This window comes from Pyrus communis, chromosome 13 (genome assembly GCF_963583255.1).
Source record: "Pyrus communis chromosome 13, drPyrComm1.1, whole genome shotgun sequence".
Taxonomy (NCBI): Eukaryota; Viridiplantae; Streptophyta; class Magnoliopsida; order Rosales; family Rosaceae; genus Pyrus; species Pyrus communis.
The window spans coordinates 13781834-13801788 of NC_084815.1; the positions used below are offsets into that span (position 1 = coordinate 13781834).

General features: G+C 36.9%; 1 protein-coding gene across 1 annotated transcript; it reads right to left on the reverse strand.

Moving 5' to 3' along the window:
* Positions 1-11169: 11169 nt before the first annotated feature.
* LOC137713494 (uncharacterized) lies at positions 11170-19556 on the reverse strand. The gene is made up of 7 exons (XM_068452793.1): positions 19249-19556; positions 18060-18203; positions 17875-17976; positions 16696-16863; positions 15447-15542; positions 15087-15233; positions 11170-14223 (listed from the first exon to the last, which is right to left on the reverse strand). The coding sequence occupies exons 1-7, from the start codon at positions 19330-19332 to the stop codon at positions 11290-11292; spliced, it is 3675 nt and encodes a 1224-aa protein (XP_068308894.1). The 5' UTR covers positions 19333-19556; the 3' UTR covers positions 11170-11289.
* Positions 19557-19955: the final 399 nt, after the last annotated feature.

The window sequence follows — 19955 nt, forward strand, 5'->3', positions numbered from 1 at the left end:
GGAGGTAATACTTTGGACATCTTACTCATCAACTTACATTCTTGAATTCTTTGAAACCTTTTGCAAAGTATTTGGACTTGTGTTTATTCAAAATAAATGATAGTCCAACCCAGAGCGATCTTTGGTGAATGTTATATAACATGAGTAGTATTATGTTGTGGACAAGTGCCACTAACATCTAAGTGAATTAACCTCAACAACTTTGTGATTCTTTCTTCTTTTCAAAAAAAAATAAAGATTCAAACATTTCACCCCTATACAATTTGAACAAGAAGGCATTGGATCCGGACCAAACGATCCAAAGCATCCGTCTATGACCAACTTGTAATTTATGTTCTAGAGGTGTCACAAATAAGTGGGATTAGTCACTACCTTGCAACCTTTTGGGTTTTAAGCATCGTTATATTCTAATCAGTTAACACTACCATATCATCTCTACTATAGAGACAATCAATTAGATTACAATAATCCAATCATTCATTAATAAAGAACAATGTTTTGTCAAACAAAACCTTCATCCATCTCTTATAATGACGGAATTAAGTTCCTTTATTCAGATTGAAATGTAAAGACAATCTTTTCCATTTTCTTTGGTAGTTTATATGAGGAAGTACGTACTATCTGCTTTCGCAGAGATCTATATTTGATTCATGTTCCGAATGTGAAGTACTTACTCTTCTCTCATTAATCTTCTACTTTTTATTTGCCACACTTTTACAACGATTGTAAAACATAGTTACTAATACGGAATCAAATATTCAAGTGGAAGGACCAACTGTTTTGAACCTTTCAAGAACATTTTATAACACCTTCAAAAGGTGTGTTCTTGACACTTGCAAGACATTTCTTGCAAATACCCCTTCCAATGTCCATCCTTTCATAAAGAAAGATTGTTCCCTTGGAGTTTTTTGCCTTCTTCATTTGACTTCTCCTTTCACTACAATAGTCATGGTCCCTAAACTCACACTATCTCTTTTGAAACTTATTTCAATTGTGTTATACAAATCAAACGATTTGGAGAGTGTGCGGTTATTGTTCACTATATAGTTTACAATAAACTTAGTGAACCATTTGGATAAGGACTCAAAAGTGAAGTCCTTGCCTAGTTTCCGTCTCCTGAAGTGGTTTAACACTTTAACACTCAATAATTCAAAATCATAATAAGTCTATGTTGATGGACTATTTTTGTCAATCAACCATTATGTTCTAAACATAATTACAAACTTTCAAGAGTTGTTCCAGGAAACTCTCATTTCTTCATACAATAATTTGTAACTGAAGAATCATGGCACATAAAGTGTCCATGCCCTTGTGCTTACTTCTCAAGTTCCTTGTTCATTTAACAAAGAAACAAGCACTAGTGTTTGCATTAACTAAGGGTTGTTCAAAGCAACTCTTATTTCTTCATACAACGATTTGTAAGTGAAGAACTATGACACTAAAGGTGTCCATGCCTTTGTGCTAATCTTCATAAGTTCCTTTGTTCATTCAACAAAGGAATAAGCATTGGTTGTTTGTGTTGTCCTCTTTATGATAGACTTATCTAACATGTTCTTCCAATGATACATTATCAATAGGAAGATTGTGAGCATGAGACTACTTAAGTACATATACAATCCATTCAAGACAATCTATGGGATTGTGGTACCAAGTCTGGAAACTAAAGCCTTCGGCTTTTCTTTGTCAAGTTTTGGATAGCGTTTGCAAATATATCGATAAATAAATACATAATGAATATAAATTGATTGATTTTAAGCTATTTGATTTGGGTCTTTAAATCAAATAGCACCACCCACTATTTTTGGCAAATTCGATATCCCTCATCGGAATTCGAGAGTTTTGGAGAAAACTTTTAGTAGGGTATGGGATGCTCACTATTACCAAGCCCCACCTCACAATGATATAATGTTGGCTAGCAACAATAATAATGAGAGAGTACGCTTACTCATTTACATCTCATGTAAGTACCCATATTATTTGGCCTCTAGAGAATGATGCCTCACAATGATATGATGTTGGCTCCATTGCACTTAGTTAAGTCATCCCCACCATGCAAGTTCGGGTAGGGGTTTAAGAACAACCTCACAATGATCTGATGTTGATCATTCTCGTTGCCTACCTTCACAACATCATGTATGCATATAGGACTCCTCCTGAGTGTAAGCACGCACTTTGTACTCCCCATGATAGGGTGAAGTCGGTGTACAAGTCACAAACGATCGGAGCCTACCACGGTGGAAGGCCACAAAAAAGTGTTCAAAGCCCTCTCACGCTTGTCAACTTGTCAACTTCATAATTGTTTGGTTGAGGGTTTTTAGGTCTCATCACATATTATCTTGCATTTTAATCTCATTAAAACAATTTGGCCCTATTACAACTATCGGTCCATGTGATTGATTTAGTAGTATATGATACTCCTACTAAGCTTGTAAAATGTTTTTTAAAGCAAGAGTATGTAGTACTACTAACGTAAGCTTTGTATTCATTGATGGACTATATAGTTGCCTTAGGGCCTTAGGATGACTATGAACCTTTGATTCGATCCAACACGAGCCTAGTGTTGGATCTTGGTCTAGGGATGGTGATTGATTTTAGTTACGTGTTTAATCACATTAAGGCGTGTTTTCTTATTGGGCGTTGGACCCTGCTACTCCAATTTCATGCATATCAAATAAAACAAGAAAATGAGTACTTCAAAGCAAAGAAGAGCTTATACTCTTTTACAACATTTGATCATATCAAATTACAACCAAAATCTAATCTACACATTCCCATGGAATTTGAAAGATGGTCATCCACATAGCTCAATTATTGTATGCTTACGTTCATAATCATCCTTTCTTTAATTAATAAACGCTTTAACTAATTAAACTTGAATGCAACATTGTCATTTGGTTTTTGTATCCATAGAATTGATTTAGATGGAGCTAAATGAAATGAAAATCTAATTCTCATTTAAAAGATACAAAACTATTTTGTTCTCTACTAATTTGGGCCAAAATGCAATAACCTCAACTATTGGGCTATATTGCAAAACACAAGCTTTTGAGGTCACTTTGTAAAAACCCAAAAGTCCATTATTTCATGTAATTACAACTAGAACCCAAAATTTTCAACAAATGCAAAAACTTCATTAAAGGAGCAAAATAATTTGTCCTTTAGTGATTTTGGACCTTTATGTAAAAACGTAAACTTTTGGGTCAAAGTAAAAATACACAAAAGTATTAAAACTTTATGTAATTGCATAAAAGTCCCAAAAGTACCACCATTATACGGGTGGCCGGTTTAGATGAGTACGAGAAAGGGTTGGTTTTTGTATCTTAAAGTGTGTTGAATAAGTGAAAGGTATGGATTGAAAAGTTGATTGGCATGATTGAATAGTTTGATTGGTATGGGTTGAAAGATAAAAGTAAGGTGTAGCCTTTATCAAATAATAAAACACAAATCATCCATCACCAATCAATAACAAACCAAAACTTTATGACAACAAACACATTGAATCAAAACACCAAACCTTTTTGTTCTTGGTAAGAACATCAAGAACATTGAAGACCATCCATGAAAAACCCATAAGAGCTCCATGAATGTTTTCACTCAATAAAACTCAAATTTTCACTACTCAAAAAGGGGTTAACATCCTAGGGCACTTAGGGGTTCCAAAAGTCACTTTAAAACACTTTTAACAAGACAAACATGAACCCAAAAATCCACCCTTTGGATTTGGCCGAATTTCCCCATAAACATGGCACCAAATTTTAGCTCCAAAATTCATTCTCATATGAACTACACCTGCAACATTTGATATGGCAAATTTTCAAGCAAAATTTACATTCAAAGAAGCAAGAATAAAGCTTGTAACAATTACAACATTTAAATCAAAGACTATGAACTACAAAACCCAAAAGGATTCACCAACTACTAGACCTAGGCTCTGATACCACTTGAAGGAAATATTTGTGAAAACTAGTTCATTTGAGCAACATCTATGCATGCAAATAACAATTAAAAGGCGGAATCATGCTTGTATGCACTCAAAAACAAAACTTTACCCATGAAATTCAAGGCCTAGTGAGTGTGGTGAATCAAGAATGAACTCAAGAACAAAGTGAGTTGAGAAATATTATACCTTTGTTGATTCCTCTTTGCATAAGCAAAGGCTAATCACCCAATGATAGGGCCTTCACTCCTTAATTCTTAGTTCTATGGATTTCTTGGATGAGGATGGTAGAATGGATTCTACAAGTTCCCATAATAGAGAACCTCTAAGTCTCCACACCAAGGAGAGCTTTGATGAAGAGATGAGTGACCTAGAGGAAGTAAGATTGCTAGCTAATTTCCTCTAGGGTGGCCAGCCTCTTAGAGAGAAAAGGAGAGCTTGTGTTCTCTTCAATTTCCACTAGGAAAACCCTAATCATGAAAATGGTTATAAAGTCCTTTCTTTCTCTAGATGGCCGGCCTCCTTAGTGCTATGGCCTGTTGGGCCCTTTTGGGTCTTAAGTCAATAAGTTGTCATACAACTTATGTTAATGGGCTTGACATTCAAATCCCATTGGGCCTTGCGGCCCAAAACTAACCCGAGGTCTATAACGAATTTATTTGTTTGATTAATTAACATATTAATTAATCCTAGCCATAAATAATTAAACCATTTAATTATCCTTACCCATCTCCATTGTTTTTTCAATCTCTACCTTACATGGTGTACGATCCATTAGGTTCCTTTTAATGGGGTAGTTAGCGATTAGAACTCTTCAAATCAATTATGAATTGAAACATACTTTCAATTCTCCCTTTAGTGATTATACAACTTTAGGGCTTCCACAAACCATGAGTGACTTCTAGCAGTACATCATGGCTACCCAAGCTAATCAGAAAAAGTGGATAACCTATTCATTTAGGATTACAATACAATACGGTCTTTCTCTAATACAATACTCTTAACCACATTGTTTGCTTTGATAGTTTATTCATGTATATTATCCAATGTGATTCATTTACTTATATGATTACCTTGAATGTGATTTGGAACGACTTCCTAAATCTCATTCATACTCTGGCCAGAGATTCTTAATCATATCATAAAGTATTCTCCCTTAAATGGTTTGAAGGTTAAAGATCCCTTGTTGGGCATTCCCTTGCCTCCATGGCTAAGTAGCTTAACCCCAACTATGTCGTGGACACCCTCTAACGGAGTGACTTTGACATAGTCAAAGATCAAGGACCTAACCACAAGACAACTATGATGCCTCGGGTCAAAGGACTACTTTGCATTATCCCAACCATGAGTTCTCATGTGACATGAGTATGAGAACTCCTTGTTGATCGTGTTCAATGGACTCATTCTCTATTAAGCACCTACATGTTTGTTTTGATGTCAGTCACACTAATGACTCGAGGCCAATCACTCTCACTAAAAGAAGACATAGCACATACTAATCTTAACGGACTGTCAATGCCCAATTGGTAATCCTATGATCAAGAACATTTAGGATATGTATACGAAAGAGAATGGTCTCATGAATCTAACTTCTTTAGATCACATTCTCCCAATTACATATTCCTTGGAATTATCGCTTAAGCATATAACATTTATATAAGATGGCTTCAAACAATAATGTTTGCCCTTTATATTAAACTCGATTAGTTTAACATGTGAAATGTCCGTAAAGTATCATCATATGATTGGCTTTATGGCACATTTCCAATAGTTCATGAGGTTGTTACTTCTCTGAAAAGCTTTAAACTAACGTTAAACATATATGCTAAAAATTCCACAGATAGGGCTTTTTCCAGAAGAACTGGAAATCCAAAAGGCAGAGTATAGGATAATAAGTCCAATTTTATTACCAAACAAAATGTTACTCATGATGGAAACAAAACAAGTTGCAAACACTGTGATAAATTGCATTATGGAAAGTGTTGGTTTGAAAGAAAGCCTAAATGCATACTTAAGGTGAATTAAGCAAATCAACTTGAAGAAATAGGTTCTTTGTTGAATGCATGCATTGCACTAACTAATGTGAAAGTGAATCATTCCTGGTATATTGATAGTGGTTGTAGCAACCACATGACAGGAGATGAAAGATTACTTGTCAATATTCAGAGAAATTTGACTTCCGGAGTAAATATAAGAACATGAGAAATAGTAAAGGTGGTAGAAAAGGGAACACTGGTGATAGAGACTATGTTGGGAAAGAAGCATATTCAAGAGGTGATGCTTGTTCCTAGACTTGAAGAACACTTTCTCAATGTTGAACAGATGATAGAGCATGGTTATTACTTGTTATTTGGAGGATAGTGGTGAATATCTTTGATGGCTGGTCACTTGACAACTTTAGTGTGAATACAAGTGACTAACAATAGGTGTTTTTCTCTATCAATGTCACCTGCAAATCAATTAGTTATGAAAGCAAGTGTGTCACATTGTTCACATACATGGCACAAGAGGCTGGGACACTTAAATGATAGAAACCTCAGATTACTTGAAGTTCAAGAAATGGTCCATGGATTGCCTCACTTGGAGAAAAGCACTATCATATGTGAAGATTGTATGCTGAGAAAGCAACATAGAGAATCATTCTCATCATAATCCACTTGGAGAGCTCAATTTCCATTGGAATTAGTTCACACAGATATCTGTAGACTAATGCAAACTGAATCCATATCTGGAAACAAGTACTTATTACTGTTCACTGATGACTACACCAGGATAACATGGGTGTGCTTTCTTAGAAATAAATCAAGTGCATTTAAGTGCTTTAAGAAGTTTAAAGCAATGACAGAGTTGCAAAGTGATTATAAGGTGAAATGTCTCAAAAGTGACAAAGGTGGAGAGTTCCTATCTACTGAATTTGACAAATACTGCAATGACTTTGGGATTCATAGGCAATTAACTATGGCATACGCTCATAAGCAAAATGGACTTGCTGAAAGGAATAATAGAACTGTGGTAGAGATGGCAAAGTCTATGATGCATGAAAATGATCTTCCTTATGCATTTTAGGAAGAAGTAATGAATACAACAGTTTATTTACTCAACAGATGCCCCTCCAAGGCTCTAAAGAAGATGACCCCATTTGAGGCCTATAGTGGCAGAAAACTGGGCATTGCACACTTGAAAATATTTGGATCACTGTGCTATGTGCACATCCCTTCAACATTGAGACACAAGCTTGAAGAAAATAGTCATAAGTGTATATCTGTGGGTTATGGAATCAATGAGAAAAGATACAGGTTGTTTGATCCAATCTCCAAGAGAATCATTTTGTCCTGAGATGTCAGTTTTTATGAAGATGCTTCATAGAAGCAGGAGTGAACAGAGAAAGGTGAAATGAGAGTCCCTGTGGTTACTGAGTATCAGGGGACAGAATGTAATGATGGTTAGAAGTCAATTGAGATTTGTGAATCAAGTGAACCAAATGGAAATAGTATCTCCAAATGATACTCAACCGAGTGAAAGTGAAATTGAGAGTTCTCATTGCAGTTGATCATACACCACATAAGTGGAGAAGTCTAAGTAAGATCATGGCTCAGTGTAACATGTGCATTATAGAGCCTGAAAACTATGAAGAAGCTACACTAGATGAATTTTGGAAGAAGGCAATAGAATATGAACTAGAGATGATTAAGAAAAACAGTACATGGAAGCTACTTGATAGACCATTTAACAAACCAATCATTGTTGTTAATTGGGTTTATAAAACTAAGCTAAACCTAGATGGATTGTGCAAAAGAACAAGGCTAGACTGGCTGCAAGGGGCTATTCCCAAAGGCCAGGGATAGATTACAATGCAACTTTTGCCCTAGTGGCAAGGTTAGATACTATTAGGATCTTGATAGATTTTTCTACACAGAAGAAGTGGAATCTGTATCAACTTGACGTAGAGTCTACTTTTCTGAATGAAGTCTTGAAATAAGAGGTTTTTATAGAGCAGCCATAAGGGTTTGTGAAGGAAGATGAAGAAATTAAGGTGTACAGGTTGAATAAAGCTTTGTATGGGCTGTAGCAAGCTCCAAGAGCCTAGTATGATGAAATAGATGCATATTTCAACAATACTGGATTCAAGAAGAGCTCAAGTGAAGCGACTTTGTATGTCAAGACCAGTGAAGGTTCAGGTATCATTACTGTCTCACTTTATGTGGATGATATTGTATACATTCGGAGTTGTCCAAGATTGCTTGAAGAATTCAAGAATGACATGATGAGTCATTATGAAATGACAGATTTGGGACTACTTCATCATTTCCTTAGCATGGGAGTGATACAAAATGAGAAAATCATTTTTATACACCAAAAGATGTATGCAATGAAGCTCGTTGAAAAGTTTGGGCTGAGAAATTGGAAGTCTGTGGCTACGTCTCTTGTAATGAATGACAAACTATGTAAAGTAAATGGCAATGAAGCTACAGATAAGAGTGATACGGAAAGCTAGTAGGTAACTTGTTATACCTAATAGCCACATGACTAGATATAATGTTTGCATCTAGCTTACTTGCTAGGTTCATGCATAATCCCACAAAGAAACATATGGGAACAGCCAAGACAGTATTAAGATACATCCAGGGCACTCTTGACTTTGGAATTGAGTTTGTGAAAGGAAAATCAACTACTTTGATAGGGTATTGGGACAGTGACTGAGCTATGGTATTGGGAAAATCAACTACTTATGTGTTTTCACTTAGCTCAGGTGTGTTTTTGTGGGCTTCAATCAAACAAAACACTATGGTCTTATCAAATGCAGAAGCAAAATATGTAAGTGTTGTAGAAGCTACATCATAGGCAAAATGGTTACGATTTGTGCTTGAAGAATTCGGTGAGGAGCAAGTGGAAGGCACACCAATTCTTTGTGACAATACATTAGTTATAGCAATGGCAAAGAATCTAGTTTTTCACTAGAAAACTAGGCATATCAGCAGGAAACTCCATTTCATATGGGAAGTTATTCAAGCAAAGGAAATCGAGCTGGTTTATTGCAGAATTAAAGACTAAATTGCAGACATACTCACCAAGGCGTTGCCAAAGGATAGATTTGCTAATTTGAGGAATTACTTGGAGTGAAATCAGCTAAAGGGTTGGAAGGGAGTGTTAGTGCTTAACAACTTTGCTGATTTCTTAGAGCCAAAAGCTATATTTTGAATTTCATTTTATAATGTTTATTTCGGATGTAATGAGAACCGTTGGATCATAGTCCAAGTGGCTCTCTTAGCTAGCCTAAGATTTAAGTGATAGATTATGACATGTGTAATCATCTCACAAGGTGATAGAATCTAAGGCTAGGATTTGATCTTGTGTTGGTTAGAGAAGCATCTCACTTCTCTCTCCTCTAATGGTTATATCACACCTGAGGTGTGAGAGAATAACCAAGTTCAATCATCAACTTCGATCACCATTGCTGCATATTCTTTGCAGCTCACTCTCTCTCTTCCCAGAAATCCAAATACACAAAACTAAGAAAGAAAGCCATAAACACTAACAATGGGTCTATGCCAGACTGGAAAGAAGCTATAATATTCACCATTGCTGGTGCTAAAGGTGAGCTTAGAATAAAAATATATGACGACGACTCTAGTACCACTGATGATTATGTACGAGAATTAACGTAATAAGAACCTTTACTCCCATGCATGCATAGGGATATAATATTTTGCAAACGTTGGATAATGTAAAGCTTACATGGCGTGTATGCCAAAGTAACTATGAGTTAATTACATCCTTCTTGTAAATATGGGTGTGGCAACTCGTAATCGAGCTCGGTTGGGCGAGTGGAATAAATATGGTCGCGATGTCGAATGCGTTGCTAATTTCTACACTTGAGAGACTACAAACAAGCAAGGAAAACGTCTCAGCCTTGGGTTCTAGTACCGGAAGACAAGGTCACTAAATCACTACGAAGTTCAATAAATGGTTCGATTCAATGTGACGAACATGAAGTAACATGGTAACACCTCATTTCGCTTGGAAGCTAATGAAGTGACCTCTTTAGGCGAAAGATCGGAAAATATTTGCTAGTCGATAACCAACCAACCTAAAAGTTGGGTTGTTTACTTGTCCAAATTAAAGGTGCTCCTAGGCTGTTTGATTCAACAATGCCAGTGTTGTATATTTATACATGTGTTGACATGAGGGTTAGGATAGTTAGTGTTTTTCTCAGGGGTGAGAAGGGTTTCTCATAGAGCAAGGGGTTCACGTAGAGTGTTTGAGTTGTTTGTTGGATTGAATGTGCTTTCCATATTGCAAAACCCCTTCTATTTATAGGGATGATCTTCATGATAAACAAATCTGTTAAGGTAAAGTCCTAATGACGCTGTGTTTATTTGGCATATACTTGAATATTGGTAAAGCCTTGATGAGACTGTGCTTACTCGGCATATACTTGAATGTTGGTAAAGTCCTTATGAGATTGTGTTTACTTGGCATATACTTGAATATTCTAATTTAATCTCTCTAATCCCCTTCTTAGCTGAAACTCATATCCATCTAGTCTCAACCACTTTGATTCAAACCAGGATTTTGAACCTAGGCTCTTTATGTGATTAATCAAGAATGAGATTAGAACAATTTGCATGTAAATAGATATGGTTATGATCATTGACAATTTTAGTTCACTAAGGACTCGACCAACCGCGCGCTTAAACTTCATCTTTTTAAAATCCTACTTTCACAAGGGCTTAGTCGAATTAGTCATTTCTTGAGCTGAAAGCCCACTAGACTAAGGGAGCATTACCTAGCCGAGGATTATGGCTTTCAACTCAGGTTAGCCCACGCTGGGCCCAAGCCATTTTTTCAAGACAAAACAACAGCGTAGTGCGTACCACAAAATGTCTTACGAATAAGCTTGTCGATAGAGAAATTGATGAGAAACCAAAACTTACTCTAAACGTAATCTCGATTCAGAACTCGGCTAGATTCAATATTAACAGACACCGGATGCGAGGGGAGAATGCCACCAATACCATACGAAAAGGAATGCCTAAGTCAGAGGAGAGATTACCAGTGAAGACCGTGATGGTGATTGCTGTGATCACGAGGAAGAAGAGTAGCATGGTGGATGCCAGAAGGATGCAGTTTTGCTCGATGCCAGTACTTTATACGCTAAATAACAGTTATGACTTGCATGACCCCTCAAGTTTAAATTTCTGTTGGGCAGTCTATACGCAGGAAGAAAGCACTTGCAGAATAAATATACATTCACACAGATTACGCTGCTACATCACAACATGCAGTTACAGGGTTTCAAGATGTAGAACTTACAGAAACCTGTCTATTTGCAGACAGGAACTACCTTTGTTCTACGACTTCACCTTTCCATGATAATCATCTACGCAAGGCCACTGCGAACCAACCAAGCTTCCGGCAGGCAGTAATGAAGAATTTAGAGATAACTGTTGGCCTGAACACACCGCACTGAAATTTGATGTGCTCATGTTTCCAGCGGGCTGGAATGAAGAATTCATGGATAACTGGTGGCCTGAACAAACCCCGCTGCAATTTGAAATGCTCAAGTTTCCTGTAGGGAGGGATGTAGGATTTCTAAATAACTGTTGGCCTGAACAAACCCCGCTGCAATTTGACATGCTCACGTTTCCTGGAGGGAGGGATGAAGGATTCCTAGATGACTGTTGACCTGAACCAATTCCACCGCAATTCGGCATGCTCACATTTCCTGAAGGCAGGAATGCAGAATTCATGGATAACTGTTGGCCTGAACAAACCCCACTGCAATTTGAAATGCTCACATTTCCTGCTGGGAGGGATGAAGGATTCCTAGATAACTGTTGACCTGAACCAATTCCACTGCAATTCGGCATGCTCACATTTCCTGAAGGCAGGAATGCAGAATTCATGGATAACTGTTGGCCAGAAGCAGATTGTTCTGGCAGATCGAACTGAGGCAAATTATCACTTCGAAACAAGCTAGGTGAGCCAAAATCTGATAGTGTCATATTGTGAGATGTGTCAAGTTTTTCTTGGAAGTAACCTTGATAATAATCATCCTCTAATGGAATTGCACCTGTAAGAGTCTTGAATGCAAAATCGAGGCATGGGTCAGACCAAGAATCCGTGAAAGGGAAAGGGAACTGTGGCTCTGGATTCTCAACATATGCCTTCTCAGTTTCAAACTTCTGGAGTTTCTCCTGAGGAACAGCATGCTCTTCAAGAACCTTCACACTCTTGTATGACGTCTCCTCTTGCATTGAATTGTATATAGCAGTACAAGCACGACTGGCAAGCTTCACCACTGGTGTAATCTCAAGCGGTTGAGATGCTTGATCTGCCAAATCCACAGCGGGGATGGCTATACTTTGACATGAATTTTCAGTTGCATTTCGGATAGCTCGTTCCTTGGATGTAGTATTAGCCAGCAGCTCAGGTTGAACCCCAGCGTACTGTTTTGAAGACCAACTGGACAACTTAAGATCTTTATTTTTCTTGGATTTGTTTCTACTGCAGTTCTTTTCCATCCCACTGTCAAGTAAATTTTTTTTATGCAGCATATCAGCTGCAGGTCTCAAAATAGATCTGTTATACACAGTATCAGCTATTGGCAATTCCCCTGTAAGTGTTTTGAATGCGAATTCTAAGCATGGGTCTGAACCAAACAGAAAGCTGAGCTCTGGCTCTGGCTTCTCAGCATCCATTTTCTCAGTTTCCAGCTCTTGTTGCGCTCTGGGAACCACTGGGTCATCAATTGGCATCTTGTCCTCATGAGATACAGATTTTATGCCAGTTAAAGCATGATACGAAACCTCTGCTTCTGATGCAGCCCCAAGCTGCTGAGATGCTCTGTTTACAAGATCTGAAGCCAAACCTACGTCTTGACTGGTATCACTTTCACTAGGCTTCCTAGTTGGAGCTTGAACAGCTCGTTCACTGGAAGCCAAGTTAGCAACCTCCTCTGGTTCAAGCCCAGCAAGTCGTTTTGAGGACCGACGAGACAAAATAAGTTTTTCCTTGTTTTTGGATTTGCTCGAGCCTATTGGAGCTTTTCTGACGTTGCTTTTTTTCTCAACAGTCTTATGCGAATTATTCTCATTCAGGGTGTAAGAAGCAGGAATCAAAACGGGCTCATTTCCAGCACACATCATTTTTCCTGGGTCTATCACAGAACCTACAACTTCAAGCAATGACCTTTCTCCTTCCTGTCTCTCCGAGAGTTCAGCTTTTGGGTGTGATGACCCACTTGGAGAACCATCTTCCTTAGTTTTGGCACATTTTTCCGGCATGTTATTAGTTAAATGCTTCTCTTGAACAACATCAGCTGTCATAGTAAAGGCAACTCCACTTACTAAGGGTACCATCTTGTCTGGCAACTCCGAAATTTCAGTTTCCAGTAGTTCCAACCTGCTCCCAGCAAGTCGTTTTGAAAACCGGCGAGACAAATTAAGCTTTTCCTTGTTTTTTGATTTGCTCGAGTCTACCAGGGTTCTTCTGACATTGCTTTTTTCCATCACAGTGTCTGGGGAACAATCTTCCTTAGTTTTGGCACATTTTTCAAGCAAGTTCCCAGTTAAATTTTTCTGTTGGACAACCCCAGCTGTCGAAGCAAAGGCCAGTCCATTTTCAGAGGGTACCCTATTGTCTAGCAACTTGAAGCTTTCAGTTTCTGGTAGTTCCAACCTGCTCCCAGCAAGCCGTTTTGAGAACCGACGGCACAAATTAAGCATTTCCTTGTTTTTTGATTTGCTCGAGTCTATTGGGGTTCTTCTGACATTGCTTTTTTCCATTGAAGTGTCTGGAGAACAATCTTCCTTAGTTTTGGCACATTTTTCCAGTATGTTCCCAGTTAAATGCTTCTCTTGGATAACATCAGTTGTTGAAGCAAAGTCTACTACACTTTCAGAGGATACTCCTTTGTCTAGTAACTTGGAGATTTCAGTTTCTGGTAGTTCTAACCTGCTCCTAGCAAGTCGTTTTGAGGACCGACGAGACAAATTAAGCATTTCCTTGTTTTTCGATTTGCCCGAGTGTACTAGGGCTCTTCTCACATTGCTTTTTTCCATCACAGGTTCAAGTGAATTGTTCTCATTCAAGGTATAAGCAGCAGGAGTCAAAACAGGCTCATCTCGAGCAGAACTCATTTTGCCTGGATCTATCGCAGAACCTTCACCTTCAAGCAATGACCTTTTACCTTCACGTCTGTCAGAGAGTTCAACTTTTGGCTGTGATAGCTGTCTCCTCGTGACTGGGGGCTCATGTTTTTGCATTTTGGTGGTAGATGATGGCTACAGTAACAGAAAAACAAGGATAAGCATATTATTAGTAAAATCTCCCACGTGCACAGAAATAACATATAACTGATAAAAGTGATAAAATTGTTGTTAACAAGCCTACCACAATCATCTGGTCATAGTTAGAGAGAGAGAGTAGTTTTAACTTGGAGTTCCTAGGGTTTCATACTTCTATAATTTTATTCATTAAAGAGAATTTACTAAATACCTGCTATTTCTTTAAGAGACAGGTAATCAGAACAGTACATCAGATAAGTATGAAAACTGAACAGCTATATTTATTAATTGGGAATTCTATCTTGGCTAAAATGGGTAAGTTAATACGCATGAAATTGACCTAGTACAGCATCAAAGAATGTTAGCCAAAGCAGAAACGATGCTCCAAACCAATTATGTAAACAGACACTTTAAGCAGCATAAACAAAATAGAAAATCGAAACGCCACAACACAAGAAAGCTTTCACTTACATAATTCCAAGAGTCATATTTCTTTTGGGGCCCGTATTTTTTTTTTTTTAAATTAAGCCTAATTATTTATGCAAAAAGCATAAGAGCAACACCTAGACCAACTATTTAACCAAAGTAGTATATATGAATCTCACTTAGAACTTTATTATGTTTTTGCACATGCTAGTCATACATCACACCATATCCTGCGTGGTCAAATTATTTTCAAGTAAATATGGGTTATTATGTTTCTAGCACTGAAGTTTTCAAGGAAAACAACAATAAGTATTCTGATTTTTCACAAAAAACTGTTTTACAGAAATAATGTAGGTGTTGCGCTAGTGAACAATAATATTGCAGTAGCAAAGAACATCGGTGATGGAAACAAACAGCAGGAATAGAGCACTTACTGCAATATCATCATTAACCAACTTCAGATCATTATTGCACATATTCTTGGGTTTAAATGCATATTTACTCATCTCTCCAGTTTCAAGATAGCGAATAACATCTTTTTTGGAGCGGAATACGTATCCAGAGTCTGGATCTGTGTAATACTGTACAAAGAAATGGACCAATATAAATCAACATATAATACATAGTAAAGAACATAGAAAAAACTGCAGTTAGTTGGATTATTAATAAAGCAACACTAAGCATGGAAAGCACACAAGTGCATGTGTATGCATGGAGAGAGATAGAGAGGCACAGAGGTGATCAGCAGAATTAACACCAACTGGAATAAGTATCAGGGTAACTAAATTTTATACCGGGTCTCTTCTAAATCGATTTGCATACTTTGTAACTTTGATCTCCTTTATCCATCCTGGTGGTAAATCCTCCACATGATGTTTCTCAACATAAACCTAAATTATACATCAACACGCATACTGGATTAAACAAATGTAATAACATGAAACTCCTAAACAGAAAGCAATCATGATGAATCTTCAGTGTGTCATGCAATAGAAACCTTCGTACTGAAATATGGAAGTGAGGTATCGTCCATATCAGGACACCTCATGCTTAGAATCATTTTCGCAGAAACATTTTACAACTCTTATTTCTTTCTTTTATTTTTTTAGATGAAACATAATATACAGTTTACAACTTCTCTTTTTCACAATACAACTACAATGGAAATTTTAATCCATTCATAGTGTAAACACGCAACCTCTAAAATTTTCTTGTTTCCCTTAAAATAACTCAAAAGATGGGTGAAATTCTTCAGAAAAGCAGAATGGCTACAGGTTAAGTTATTTGCAGGAATACAGAGATGGATGAGGTTCAGCAATTGGATGTTTGGCAGGCTGGACTCATATTAACAATCTCACTCTTTGCTAGGCTCTAGTTGTAGAAAAGTTTAGTGAGGTAGCTGACTGGTCTGCCTTTCAGGTATCCCTATTACATCATCATTCAACAATAGTGGGAGAAATGATCCTAAAATACCACAACTTATACTTATCCCATAATCCCGTATACAAGTATTTCAGCTGAAACCTATTCTCTAATCCGTTTTATTCCAATGATTAAGGTAGTAAACATACTTAGCCTAGAGAAATCTTATACCACTTTCCATGCTTTGATTTTTACATACTAGATGACCCAGATATAATGACCTAAGCAGGATACCTCACTCATATGAAAAAGTAAAAATATAGGACAATTCTAAAAGTCGTCATCATGTTGAAGTTTTCAACCATTTAAGAGATGGAATGCGATTGTTGGAAAGAAAAAAAAGAATTACATTGGAGGCAGACGTTTCAGGACTCTCAAATGGCAAACTTCCTTGATAAATTACATCACATGGAATGCCAAGTGTTCTGAACTTTAGGCTTTTCTATAAATTTAAGAACACTTCTAAAGAAAATTAATTGTAGTTAGATTTTGATTTCTTTCTCGATTGAGGATTTCAATTTATAAACCATTTTTGGGTCTTTTTTTAATAGAATTTTTGTCCCTATCCAACCAAATAAGTAGGAAAAGAATTACAGCAAGAGAGTATGAAAGGGAACAAACATTTTTTGCCAACTGCATGGTAGTGACAGCCTTCTTTTCCGTTATGCATCTCTTGCTGCTTATAGTTAGAGTTCCAGACTTCGAGCTCTTCCGTTTTACAGTTTTGAGATATCGAAATACCTCTGGCTTGGAATAAAATGTACATTCTCTGAAGGGATCAATGTAACACTGCAATAGAAAAGTTAATCAAGTCAATATAACAGTAAAGTTAAAAGACTATTTTTGTAAAACCACATAGACCCTCTCTTTAAGTTGTACAATAGACAGGTGCTTACACCGCATAATACAATAGCAAATATAATCACTATATGAATGCATGAAAAAAACAACATAGTACAGCTTTAATGTTGGCACAATTATGCAAGACATGGTTTGGAGATAAACAATTTCTAGAATTCTAGCACACTAAAATTATTGCTAACGACTTAATGACATGTCACATGTTACCATTAAAAATAAGAGTCAAACCACAGAATTTCATGCCTAACATCCTTCATAGCATATAGTTTAACACCTAGCATTAAGATGAATAAGTGCAGCAATAAATTTCAGATGAAAACAATGTAGTTTAATGACTAGATTCCTTCAAACATGCCATAACCATTATCCTAATACTTATTTCCAGCCTATATCATGGAAGGCATAAATTACTACTTGCTTCAACATATTCTTTTTGAAAGTTTAACATCTTATATCTAAGTAATGTTACTAATATAGTTGCTAAAATAACTATAGCACTAGTATGTGCACAACTATTCTGACAAAACCTTAGACCAAATTTTGGATGGAAAATATCTGATAGACCTAAATATGTATTCAATCTAAATTGCCATCAAATCATCAATACAACAGTAAATATTGAGCCTTGACATAGAACACGCACATGTCAAATATGCATGTGCCGTGCCAACCTTGCATTTTGGAACATTAGCTACACGTCAAATATGTGTGCGACACCAACATGGAATATTAACTAAATCATTATCTTTTTATTTTTATTTATTTTTTTTATTTTGCAAATACTACTAGCAATATCATCATTAATAACAACCTAGGAGTTCCTAAGTAAAACTAATAAGCAGCCACTTGTAATGGCCTTACAATAAAAAAGGTATTAAGTATAAATTCACCAGACAATAACGGCAATACACACATAACACACATTCACATAAATGTTACCTTGTATTCTTTTCCAACTTGCACACCACTCTGTCGTGTCCTCAGCTCCACTTTCCAACCGTTAGGCAACCATTCAGGACATTCCGTTGGGTCCACTTCAAGCTTTTGATAACAAACAAGATCAATCAAATAAATTAATTTATTAAATGGATTAGATAAAAGACCAAAAAAGGAAAAAGACTCACTTGAGAAGGGACTTCTTCTGAGTGATCTGGGATTTTCACCAAAGTTGGCTGAGGCTTTTTGCCGTGAGTGTTTTGCATTTTGATATAGCGCATAGCATCATCTTTAGAAAAGAACTTTTTCCCAGTTTCCAAATGGGTATAAAACTGCAAAGCCAACGTGATTATGTGCTTAGTGATAACACAGTGACATGATAGTTTGATTCCAAACTTCCCATATAAGTTCAGTAATATCTTTCCTGCTTTAATTTTCGTACACAGTAATATTCTCTTCTGTTCCAAGTTCGCATATTTTCTAACTATATTGCTCAATTAGGTCACCAAAATCGGAACAGAAGAGGAAGAAGTTAAACATTATTCCTCCAATATAAAGAAATCCATTTTTGTTTCAGACTCCAATCCTTCACTCACAACAGTCGCGCTGCAGCTACTTCCAGTTCAAGCATTATGTCCATCATCAACACCAGAATCACACAGAAAACCACAAAAGAGAGCTTAGTAAGCCAGGTCACGTTTGCATCTTAACCTACTATACAGACATTTATGTGTAACAAGATCCATGAGTAATGCCTCATACACTCTAGCATTGAGCTCAGCTCAACAAAACACTCTCAAATTGTTTTAGGTCACCACCACTGTTTCTAGATATTACTCTGGAAGCTACGCGGAGAAAGCAACAACCCACACTGCAAAACCCTGAACACGACAAACCCTTCCTATACAAACTAGATTGTTGTCAAGCAGCGAACAAACCAATCGCATTGAGACCGTTGCAGCATGGAATTTAAGTCAATCTACTAATCCCAGTACAGAAACCTTCAAAATTTTCCTAAAAATGTAACACTTACTAACTAAAAACCAACTGAATCACTCAACATCAACATCCAACTCCTTTTCATCAACCAAACACACATTTTTCACACACAGAGGCACTCGCATATCATTGGAAATCATCAATGGCATGCGAATGTAACATGCCAATATCATATAAGACTTGTATTATGCTAAAGAGAGAAACATGGGCCAAATAACACAATCAAATCGATAAAGGCACAAGCTTTCTGCCATGGCAGCCCAGCCACAAGCTAACCGGAATCAACCAATTGAAAACTAAACAACCCAGAAACCAAAATAGTGTGTTAGCAAAGTCAAAACCTAGAAGGCAGAAGAACGAAATTAGCCAAAGTATTACCACAATTTTGCGACCTCTCTTTTGGGATCTGGTTTGGACAGACCATCCGGGCGGGAGCCAGTCCGGCGAACTCCTGGCCACCATTTGGCGGGAATATGGAGTTTCCGGTGAGAAGACGCCGAAATCTCAGAGTTGTTGGGGCAATCAAAGTTTGGGTTTTACTTGAGGGTATTTGGTGTCTCCAGGTCTTAGAAAGCATAACGGAAGTGAATGAGAATTTTTTTATTTTTTATTTAAAAAGAAGTTATATGATGAGAAGTTACGGTTGTCTACTATTTTCGGCTCAGAGAGCCCTGAAGAATATTAAACCCGAACCTGCCATATGTTTTGTTTTTTGAAAGTCGCAGTTTGCGCTCTTATACTGTGTCATTTGTTGAATGAGAATTAGTAAACTGCTAAACGTATGTTAATTTCAGTGCACCTTGTGGAGTGGATAGGACCGGAGTCAAATGTTGCGGCACACTCTATCTACACTTTATCGGTTTATCCGTTTGCATTTTTGCCTTTTTTGTATGCTTTGGTACTTCTCCTAGACTAGACTCCATGTTTATAAAGATTATAGCAATTTACTGTTCGATTAATTAAGTGATTATTTTATTTTTTTAATATATTTTCTCCTCCATTATTATATTAGAATTAGACGGTAATAATATAGAAATGTGTCTCTCACTAAGTAGGTAAGTTAGCATTTTTAGGATTAAAAATGG